General features: G+C 39.9%; 1 protein-coding gene across 2 annotated transcripts; it reads right to left on the reverse strand.

The window, feature by feature from the left end:
* Positions 1–330: 330 nt before the first annotated feature.
* naprt (nicotinate phosphoribosyltransferase) lies at positions 331–11072 on the reverse strand. Of its 2 annotated transcripts, none has more exons than XM_084723555.1 (13): positions 10711–11072; positions 8561–8688; positions 8370–8452; positions 6844–6974; positions 5939–6054; positions 5553–5749; positions 4261–4398; positions 3072–3156; positions 2891–2971; positions 2693–2795; positions 2057–2214; positions 586–693; positions 331–431 (listed from the first exon to the last, which is right to left on the reverse strand). In XM_084723555.1, exons 1-13 carry the CDS (start codon positions 10955–10957, stop codon positions 345–347), a joined length of 1662 nt encoding a protein of 553 aa, XP_084579681.1. In that variant the 5' UTR covers positions 10958–11072; the 3' UTR covers positions 331–344. The 2 variants fall into 2 exon arrangements, with proteins under 2 accessions (XP_084579681.1, XP_084579680.1); XM_084723554.1 differs by having other exon boundaries at positions 4261–4401; positions 10711–11070.
* Positions 11073–12158: the final 1086 nt, after the last annotated feature.

The raw sequence follows: 12158 nt of genomic DNA on the forward strand, positions 1-12158 counted from the left end.
CAATTTCAAAAATTGTTGTTCCCATACGCCACTTAGACACAAAAACATAAGAAAAAAATAAAGATTGAAAAATACCGGCATGATCCTTTAAGTTTGATAGATGCTCTGTTTTCATTTTGCTTCCATGTGTCCCCACTGGGCTTTCCAAAGTACAAAACTCCCTGCAAAGTAACTGTTTTATAGACATTGGCTTTGAATGACAAAGCCTGCAACACAGTTTTGTGCAGTCCTGTGTTTGTGTTAACACTGTTAGGGTTCATTTGGCTCTATTTTACTGCGAGGCACTTGCGAAAGAGTGTCAATTAAAAGACATAAACACGGCAGATGACAACAGAAGAATATCTTTAGTTGGCCAAGAGAAAGTTGCTGTTATTGGAGCTTCCTTTTCCAATCTCTGTGACCAGGTTATGGAGTTTCTCTGACAGCGCCACCTGGTGGGAGAGAACGCCATGAAAAAGAAAATAGAAAGTACATATGTGGTACATTTTGTGAGATTCAGCTTCTGTGTCTGTGAGAAGGTCAGAATTTCCCTGTATTTATGTGTCCGGCACAGATTTGGGTGCAGATTTTGTGTGTGAAACTCACTGTGTAAGAGTCTGGCTCCTGCAGCCTCTTGTGTCGAGGGTGCAGAGTCTGGAGGGAGCTCCGGACCTTTGCTCTAGTTTCTGCAGCGCTGCACAGAGGGTGTGTGACCTAGAAAGAGTGGGAGACACATTCATGAAGACTGAGCTCCTACACAGTCCTGCAGTACTGTCTTATTTTACTGTTCAATCCCTGTTAGACAATAATTATCAAATCTGTTTAATTTATGAAGTGTGATTCTTCACAGTTTAAGGGCAGGATAATAGATGTTATTGCTGTTATTGTATCAACTTTATTGTTATATTTTATGTTGTGATTGTGTGTCACTATATTTAATTGAAAAATGTGTTGGACTTGACAACAAAACTTCACTTAGCTACAAAAAAATCCACTCAGTGTCTCTATTTTTAAATAGTCTTTTGCTTCACTGCCTTCTGGAACGTTTGTTACAAAAAATCACTCCAGACATAAAATCAGCATATTTTTTTTTCAACATATTGGAGTTTCAATCTTACTGAACTGAATTATGTAACTTGATACAATATAATTATCTAAAAACATGCTTTACCAAACCGTTTGTTTGTCATTTTATGTTAAAGGGATAGTACATATTTTTCTCCTGGCTTGTAGTGCTATTTATCCATCTAGATTTTTTGGGTGTGAGTTGCAGATTTTTGGAGATATCAGCCGTAGAGATTTCTACCTTTTCTCCAATATAATGGAAAAAAAATGGAACTCGGTTTGTGGCGTTTAAAGCAGCAAAAAGTGTCTCTTTCCAAAAATCAAAGCAGTTTCTGTAGATTCTGCTGTAGACAGAAAGTAGTTCCTACAGGAAACTCCTCACAGTAAGGTCTGTGGATTATCTTCAGTTACTGGGTCATTATTTTGGGAAAAATACACAGAAATAAAGTGACTCTAATGTCCAAAAAACATTTGTGCTGTTTCAACACCACACAGATGATTTTTTTTTTTTTTTTTCAATTTGTTAATGTATCTTGATACTTTTTTTTCCATGAAACGACATCTTGGCCATTCAGCAGAGGTCTATACTAAAAAAATATATATGGTCTTTAATAAGTTGTTGACTGTTGTTGTTGTTGCCCCAGTGAAATAAAAATACAATGAAAAAAACATTTTCCTTCTTCGTGAGGACATTAAGATTGTCGAATAGTTATTTTTAGTTTATTTTTGTTTTTTATAAATTTTGTTACTCTTTTGGACTTAATATTTAATTGTTTTTAATCAGGTTTGATTGATCAGCACTAAATAGTTCCCTAAAACCTCCATACAACAACTCGCTGCTCTCAGATGTGGGTCATGTTACAGTAAGTGTAGAGACAAAAAAAAGTGACAGTCTTGTGTAAAATTCAGCAGACCTCGCTCACATGGTAACCCCCAAAATGTGATGATGGAAGAGAAACAAGCTCCTAATGTAGTTTCTGTTGTGAGGATGAGAGTCCAGGTCCGTCCTCACCTGTCCTTTGACAAACACTTCCTGGCGCAGACAGATGACCTGAGCTGGGGTGACTGACACAGAGGAGTTATCACAGTCCAGAGGGTAACAGCTCAGAGAGACTCCCGCCTCTGGAGGAGACTCCTCAGCAAGACACACCAGGTCCAGAAAAGGATGACCTGCGGGAGGGAAAAGAGGAGAGGAAAAAGGTTACAGGCTCTGCAGGCTGTGATGGTCTTTATAGACTGCAGGATGGATGAAAAATCCACTTTTTTCTGACAGCCACTTAACATTGTGAAGAAAATAATGGAAAAATTCTAACAGGTGTTGTGCAAGTAGAAAGGTGTTTCTTAAGAGAGGTTCTAAGAGAAGTCTGAGTCCGATTCATGAAGGTGTTCTTCAGCTGCAGAATTGTTTGTACCCATGTTCTTACGATGATGAATGCACATGTGAATGTGGCTCCAAGCTAAGGATCCACAGTGAAAATTCAGCCTAAAAACATGGTGTAAATGATGTCTTTCAAGTCAGCTTGGCACGTTGGGGCTTTGGGAGACTTGGATTATACCAGACCAGACAGTTTGAAAACTGGTCGGCATTCACCTAAACTAGTTGGACGAGCTAAAAAAAAGCAGCCAAACATAAAAAATGAATTCTCACCCTCAGTGTCGATTAGCCTGTAGACGTCTTTCCTCCCGGGGACAGTGCTCTTCTGTGGGTCCTCACTGAGCTTCATCCTGGGCCTCCCCCTCACCTCCACCAGCTAACACACACACACACACATGCACAAAAACACCACATTATAAATGTTAACATGACAGGGAGAAGTGAGCTGCAGAGATGATTCTTGATTGTTACCTTATACACGCAGCCCAGCGAGGGCTGTTTTGTGCAGGTGACCAGATGTGTCCCAACACCGACCACGTCGATCTCATTCTCCTGAAACAATGATTCACAGAGGCACATCAGGGGGACAGGGAGGAAAGACGTAAAGATGTCAGGCAACAAAATAAACATTAAACATGTTGAGTGATGTTACCTTCTTGTTCAGCTCTGCTATGCTTTGCTCTGAGATGTTATTGGTCCCAACGATGATCAGAGAATCAAAGGCAGAGATGGAGAAACTGTGGAGAAGAAGCGAACAAAAGGAGAAGATTAAAATGCAACAATGGACACTCAGACGTCTGGAGGAGTAGCATACAAGTTTTCTGATGTTTAATTATATAGTTTAATCATGCAAATGGGGAAATATCTCATAATATCTCCAATTAACACAAATGTAAAGAGGAGAAATGTGAACACCGGACAAAGCTGGGTTCAAATAAAAATCATTTTGTTGACATATTAGAGTCAAATTATTTTACAGAGCGAATTATGGATACATCTCTTTATCACTCAATAAATCAGGATATAGTTAGGAATAAACTTCCCCATTTGATTACTTACATTAAGAAAATTATTTTTACTGTCACAAGTTTTTAAGTTTAGATATGCAAATGGGATTATCAAATATGCAATAATTAGCATAAACTAAAAAAACTAAACACCTGAATGTGTAATTTGGACATTTTCTTTCCACCAGTCTGAAAGAAGACATGTCATGCAGGCAAAGTAGCCCAAAATCTCAAAACGGACTACTGCAAAAGAAAATAGTTTAAACGACTTCAATTTTCAAGTCAAAGCACTGCAAAAGATTTTTGAGTTTTGAGCCCAAGTCAAACCCTTAAATTTTGAAATAAACTTTAAAACGTTTTGCAGAGCTATGATCTTTAGTTGGGATAATTTACTTTTCTTGTTTATATAAAATTAATTATTGAGTTTTAGAAACTAAAAAAACTTTTTAAAAATGGTGACAGTGAGCTGCACACCTGATTTGTCTTTTTTTAGTGCCTGAAAAAATAAATTGTTTTAATTGAAAATATTAAAATTTACTTTCACTTCAGTGAATTTACTCATTTCTTTTTTAAATACAGTGTTTTCAGTTCCTAAATTTCAAAACTTTAAGTTCATTTAAAGAGGAAAAGTAAATTATCTCAACAAAAGATCAGTAGTTGTTAGAAATTTTTCAAAACTTTGCCTTGAAATTTTGAGTTTTCTCAATGTTTTCATTTTTACAGTGTAGTGTCTTGCTTTGAAGTTATACTGATGCGCGCACACACACACACACACACACACACACACACACACACACACACACACACACACACACAGACCGGCACCTCACTCACTGCTCACTGCAGAGTCTGAAGACACGACGGACGTCAACCGACTGCCTGCAGAGGTCCCCACTGTCCAGACGAACTCCCACGGGCCTGTACCCCAGCTCACACAGCGCCAAGGCCACAGCACAGAAGTTCAACAGACCACTACTGAAATCACACACGCACACGCACACACACACACACACACACACACACACACACACACACACACACACACACATTTCACCATACAATACATATGACATTAACCAAACATTTACTGTTATCGATTAAAAGAAATATAATCAACAGATTGATCAACAATGAGGGTGTTTTGTAAGAGTACACAGTCTTTCATTGTGTCCATCTTAGACATTGTGAAAAGCAGTGGTACAGTTCAGAGTGAGGTCAGATTACTTTAAAATGTACTCAGCTACTGAACACAAGTTAAGTCACAACTTTTGTTGTTAGTTGAATTAATCTGAATATTTCTGAATTACTTCAAAATTAAACACAGAAAATATTGCACATTAAACTAAAAACTGGTTGTAGCCACAAAAATCTGAGTTTCACATATATTCTTTTTTCTTTTTAAACATCTCAAAACATTTTCATTGTAAATAAATGCATATTGGTCTTTTTGTGGAACAATCAGTGGAACATCAAGAAGCCACTTATCAAATGCACTTTTGGTTATCATGCAAAAGAAGTGACATAATGTTAAAGATGTAATTAAAATGTAATCAAGTAATCCTTGACAATGTAACTATTATGTAATTACACATTTTCAAGCATAATCTGGGTTGATTATAGTAGCTCATTTTTTGTAATCTGATTACATAATCATATGTATTCCATTACTACCCATCCCTCAGTCTACATTACTGACCCCTGCTGGTGAAATAATTAATTACAGCAAAATCCTACCAATCATGAGCTGCTGCTGTAGAACAGCAGTGGAAGAAGCAATATCACAATATCAAAACAGCACTGCATTCAAAAAATTTACTCAAGTAAAAGTACAAAAGTTACTTAAATGTTGCAGCTGGTAAATGTAAACTAATTAAGTTATTAAATTAATACTGATTAATACTGATGCGTCAGTGTATAAGCAGCATTTTACTGTTGTATCTGCTTGAGGTGGAGCTACTGTGAACTACTTTACCTTCTTTATATATTACATAAAGCTAGTTTAGTCCAGTGGTTACAAAATCTAGGAGCTGGGTGGTGGTTTGTCATCAATCACATGATAAAAGCCTTCACACAAAGCTCCACATGACACTGACATCCTCAGTATCAAACACAACATCACTAGTTACCAGCCAACGCTGTAACTGTCAATCACAGGGAGGAAGTGCTGAGGGTAGGCGATGGCGTAGGACAAAAAGGCCGCCAACTCGCCCTCGCTGATCTTCCCAGGCTCGGCTCCCAGAAGCTCACACACGCGACTCAACCAGCCTTTTGTCAAAGATATGAAGTCAACTGGATCGGGGTCCCCATTCACCGCCACAAGAGTCTGAGAGGAAACATAAAACAGGGACAAAGTATTCAAATTGGGTTTTACATATGAAAACCGAACTGTAAAATCTCTGATAGATGAAATCGTTCCTGAGCCTGCAGTTTGTAGTCAATGAACTAAAAAAACAGTGCAAAAGCTCTGGAATGGTCCTTTTTAAGATGACTGGAGGAGTGAACACAAACTCACTTGTGGGCAGACCTCCTCCAGGGAGGTGAAGGAGGTCACATATGAGTGCGCCATGGTCCCTGCCACGGGGATCCCAAACAGGAAACCAGCCTGAACGTTACTGGTGAGGTCAAACCCTGGAAGGCAGATTCTAATGTCAGCGTGTGAGTGTGTCAACGTCATCAAGATGAAAATTCAGGACACACTCAGCCTCAAAAAAGCTCACTCTGGGGAATTTAGAAAATGAATTTGCTGCAGATTATCTCTGGCTCTTCTTCAAGTAACTGACCCTTCACTAAGCCCCGCCTCCAAACAGCAAGTCTCCAATTATAGCTTAGCAACTGTAACTAGGGCCTGTCAAACTTTGTATTTCTCTACATGTTGAGGGTGTGCAGGAGCAAAATGTTCTTCCTTTTCCCATGTTAATGAGTGTATTTCTGTCATCTATTATGTAGATCGTATATGCAGCTGACAGATACACCTTCACAGGGTTATGATTTTAAATGCGTCGGATAAAACCTAAAAAATGCCAGCTCAAGACAGACTTCTCGGACGTCTTGAGGAGTTAGCATTAGCTCACATCATCATCATTTCAGCCGAGTAAGTCCACCGTCGTCAGCAGGAAGTGAGAAGCTGCTTTTGTTTACTTCTTCAAGGAATCACAGACCTCGTGTTCCAGCAATTACTCCCAGAGTCGATGTCAAGTCTGCCATTGTTATCACCGTAGAAGCATGCATGCAGTGTGAGAATGGAAAGCTTGACAGGTGTAGCAACAGTTACTAAGGAGGGCGGGGCTTAGTGAAAGGTCAGTTTATTCTTCTTCTTAACTTGAAATTACACATTCAGACAGATGGAGGAGACCTGTGCACAGTTTTGACACAGCGAGCGTCGGGACATGAATGTTTGACAGACCAAACAAGATTCACCTCCGATGTGCGTGTATCGTGAGGCGGTGAGTCCTCCATCTGGTCCCTGAGCTCTTCTGAGGCCAATCTCCAGCAGCTTTCTCCTGGGGCCGGCCGCCAAGCGGAAACGAGCAGCGTTACTGCACACCAGACTGACAACAAGACAAGAGACAGAACAGAAACGCGCTGTTTTATGTCTACAGACAAACTTTTATACTGCGTTATAAACTGCACACTTTGGACTACAGATTAGTCATGACTGAAGACAGCATGAAACACAGCACAATTTAAACTTCAATTTTCACTTTAATTTGTTTAAATTGTTATTAACTTTTGAGAAAACATTTAAAAAAAAACATTAATTCCCCTCTTTAATAAATCTGTAAGAATCCCTCTGAATTTACCTTTAAGTTACTTTATATATAGAAAAACATTTGTACACATTGTATAACAATATATATGTTTGCATTTGGTTCTTCTTCTTTATACTTACATAGAGTGAAATATTTCAATGAAAGTTTATGAGGTTACTAAATTTAAAAATACTCATTTACAGATGAAGGACATGACCTGCTGTCACCTTGAAGTAACAAATAAAACATTATAATGAAAGTGAGACAGTTTTTCAGTTCTTTGATTAGTCAACCAAAGGGTTAAAAGCTTGACAAAAAAAATGATAAATCATTATTTATATATATTATATATATTTTATATATTAAAACCAGGTAGGTTCAAATGTGAGGATTTGTGGTTTTACTTGGTTTAATCATTCTAACATTGTATGTTTGGACTTTTAACTTTCTGACAGGGCTTTCAAAGATTATTTCCTAGAAGGCACAGGATGTCTCCAGTGAGTTTCATCAGGACTGATTAAAGGCATCTTGAGTTTTGAGCAGAGGCGTAGATGCATGCACGCACACACTTAAACTGTGGCTGCAAGGTATTCTCTTTTAAAACGCCTTGAAAAGTTTTATGCACATTGAGCTGGACCTTTGGTGTCCCAATCTCAAGTCAGCCCAACTCACGGTGTAAGGGGCGTGGCAATTTCCTAAATTGTGTTAATTACAGCGCCACCATCTGGCCAATTTGGCTCAGATTCCTCAGGAGGCATTGGCACATCATCTCCAGTTATTGGGCAGAGTTCCATGTTTCTAGCTAATTCCAGCTCACAGCAATTTGAGCCACTGTGGCAGAAAAATAGTGATAAACCGGCACAAAAACAGACGGCAGCCCATTTTCATTAATAGCCAAGCAGTGAAAATTGTGGACATTTTCAGATACGTCGGAGTCAAACTGGACAATAGACTCAGCTTTGACCAACACACTAATAACATTCAGAAAAGGAGCCACCAAAGACTTTCAGCCATCCGTAAGCTTAAAGAACTATATGTTGCACCCCCCTTTCCTCCTGCTGTTGTAGCAAAGCATTGTTCAGCCCATCCTACTGTAGTTCTCCACCTGCTTCTTAAACATGTTATCTGTTAACAACTGGACTAAACTCGAATGCAACCCACCTGTTTTTTCTGTTTGTGTGTGTTGGTTGTTACCTGGCGTAGTTGACCAGACACAGTAAACTGGTCTCCAGTAGTTGAACCACAGCCAGCGGACCTGCCACCTCCATCAGAGGCACCTGCAGGTGTTTCAGAAACATAGCACAAGTTAGTCCCCCTGACACCCCCCCCACACACACAGACCCCATATGTGACCTTTGACCTCTGGCTCTTGCAGCATCTCTCACCCTTGCAAACACCACCGTGCCCTCCGGGACGGAGCGGAGTGTGACGCCGGAGCAGTCCAGGCCACGCAGGAACTTGAAGAAGGCGGGGTCAGTGGCGGGGGGCATGACGGAGCGCAGGAACTCCACATCTGGATCCACAAAACACGACATTAACACAATATCTGGAACACGGTCGGTAACACAGGGCATCCTTCACCCTTCAGCACATGTGCTCTTCTTACACAAGCACGTGTCCTCCTGCATGTGTCCTCCCGTCCCTCACATGTCTCAACACACACACACACACACACTTACAATAACAGAACTAAATCTAATAACCTTCTGTACAGTTAATCTAATCCGGCAGCAACACTCAGACTTCTCTGGTGTGACTATGATGAAGTTTAGACTAACCATATTGTGGGTGGCCACGACAGATTGCTCAATACAGTGGTGGAAAATAACTTAAAGGGACAGTTCAGGTTTTTTGAAGCGGGGTTATATGAGGTACTTAGGTAGTTTGTATCTCATATCATGTACCTCGTATGAGGTACTTAGTTTGGACAGCAGGAGCACAGGAAGGAATTAAAGTTGCCAATTTTGTGCATATTCCTTAACTGATAGTTGAAAATGCTGACAATTGATAAATCATTAATAATTAATAAGATACAATACATTTTAATGTCAAATGAGGTGCAAATAATCCCATTTCTAGACTAGCAATTTAGTATTGGTTAATACACTTTAATCAGTTAAATTCTTAATGATAAGTATTGACTGATTAATGGTTAACATCTCTAGAAGCTAAGGAATGTACTGCTGTGAACAGTGTCAGCGTATTTCAGCCACTGAAGGCACGGCAGATGGCACCATTTTCAATTTAAATTAGTAATATGTAGCAACTGCACACCCAAAAATGAGCACTGCAGGCCAGTTAGCAAGTTGGAGTCACGGACTGTAATAAATAGGTTGAAATTTAATTTAATATGTGATCAGTGGGTGAAGAGAGCTGTTTCCCCCCTGACTCAGTGAAGCTCAGGCAAGCTGCAGGAACAGTACAGGAGTGCAAGACTAGCACTGTAAAAACAGCGCTGTAAATTGACAATAACAAGCAAGGACCAGTCCTCCACTCCAAGTTTAGAACTTTGTGAGTTGTCTGTTGAGGCGAAGCTAAGCTCCTTATCCTGAAAACAAAAGCCCACTGCTCTGAAAATACACTCTCTCTCCATTAACAATTTGTTCAATTTAACAGTTATAAAATTCTACTCCATCTAAAAGATTATTAATTATTTACTACAACTCATAAACAAACACTAACTCATTCTGCGAACATCAGGCATTAATTTGAACTCTAATTAAAGTGAAATGGGCAAATGAAAACAGTTAGACCAGCTGGAATAGATATTTCACAGGAGGACACCAGAGGCTGGAGCGTTGTTCTCAGAGTATTTTAACTTTTCAACGTTTCCTCACTGTCTGATGATCTATAATGGTCATTTAATGGTAAATTCCAGTAAATATATTACAGATTCCACATTTTGTGTCAGTTTTTCTTTGAACACAGGCGGATGTGTGAGGTGATAATCTGAATAACTCCCACCAACACCCCATGAGCCCCAGTGCCTGCACTGTTCATATTGATTTATTGAAATTAAGGGTGGAAATATTTACTCTGTTAAATAGTTGTAAGCCTTTAGTCATTAAACACGTTTAAAATATCCGTGAAAGACAACCTTTTATGCTATTTTATGATTCTGTTGAACTTTTATGTACATGAACTTCAACTTGAACCTGTTATAAAAGCAGACCTGCGGGTTACATGAGCGCAGAATCAGCTGCGTTTAATTAAACTTTCTTGGCGGAATGTGGACCATCATGTTTCTTCGTGTTGCGATCCTTGCAGCACGCAGGAGCTTAGGGATTATTGTTGTGTGCTAAAGTTCAGAGCTAAACGTCGAAGTTCACTGAAATACTCCACCAGCGCTCACGTTTTCTCATTGAAGCCCTCAAGGGGGTCGCACAGCGATTGCGCAACAGCGGAATGCGTAAAAGAGTTTGGAGGAAAACAAAGCCGCGGATCTGATGAAAAATAACATGCCATTGATTAGACTTGGTCATTAGCTGCCGTTCGCGTAGTAATAATGGAGATAAGTTAAAGTTTAACCCCTCACCTTCGTCAGTAAAGCGAAAGCCGCGCAGGAACAGCAGACAGTCGTGCACTCCGGCGAACAGCGAGAAGCCGCCGCCGAACGGGTTGTCTCTGAAGAAGAGCTCGAACACGGCGGGCTCCTGGTGCCGGCCGGCCCGCCAGTACGCGTACGCCATGGTGAACTGGTAGAAGTCGGTGAGCAGCGGGGGGACCCGCTCCCGGACAGACCGCTCCATGAGCCCGCATGTGCTGCTGCACTGCGCTGCCATGTTAACCAAGCCCTGGCTCCAGGTTCACCAATGCCGAGATCTCTGGGACTTGCAGTTCTCCAAAGCCCCACCGACTCCTTCACCTCCTCAGACAGGAACAGCGGAGACTGACAAATACTATTTGACAGGCAGGCAGGCAGGCAGGCAGGCAGGGTAAAGGCGTGGGCTGTTGGACAACTATGCAGGAATTCCAGTTTCAGATCCAAACTTTCCAGTAAGAAAACATTTAAACTGACGATTTTCTTATCATCACTTGAAGCACATGACCCCACGCAAACTGCAACAGAAACTCTTTCAGCTCTTCTACTCTCATAAATATGTGAATTTTTTTTTAAAAAGTAGGGGAGAATGGGGCATCTTGTGACAAGGGTAAGTTGTCACACTGGTCATAGATCAAATCACACAAACATCAACAACGATTATAGTCACTTCCAGGTAGAAAACAGGAGGTTTATTTGAATTTCTATTTGAATTTCAAACTATCTGACGTTTCTGTTGTGATTATTTTATGTACTGTGTTGCTTTGCTCATATCTTTGATAACCGCCCAACAGCGACATCTCACTCAGTCTGAAATACCTGTGAAACCGAGCACCATTCAGGCAGAGCTCATGGACCAAATCAGAGATGGGATGTAACTAAGTACTAAGTACTTTACCTGAGTATTTACTTTTCTGACAACTTTTTCCTTTTACTCCCTACATTTTACCACAAATATCTGTACTTTCTACTCCTTACACTTTCAAAACAGGCTTGTTACTTTAGTTTTAATGCATTTTAAGGGATTATTTAGACTGAGTTTAACTGAAACAGATGGGACAATAACACATAGAAAAGACGATTCCTTGATGTATCCACCAGCGCATATCACACCTGATAGACAAAACAAGACAAAAATTACGTAAAAGACCAAAAAGATGTAACAAGATGAGGAACAACATGAAAAATGACGTAAAGGATGAAAAATTATGCAAAAGCCATAACAAGATGGAAATGAGACAAGCCGAAAAGACATAACGAGACAAAAAACAACGTACATTTCTTATCAACAATGTAACAGAACAAACAAAAGAAAGCAAGACATTCAGTGTATCTCACTTTATTTAAAAGGATCTGACTTTATGCATTCAGTAATATATTCTAAAATACTTTTCAGACCTCATTTTTTCCAGAAACTGTTCCCAGTGTTCTGCACATATAAT

Source organism: Lutjanus erythropterus, chromosome 7, assembly GCF_056507025.1.
Source record: "Lutjanus erythropterus isolate fLutEry1 chromosome 7, fLutEry1.hap2, whole genome shotgun sequence".
NCBI lineage: Eukaryota > Metazoa > Chordata > Actinopteri > Lutjaniformes > Lutjanidae > Lutjanus > Lutjanus erythropterus.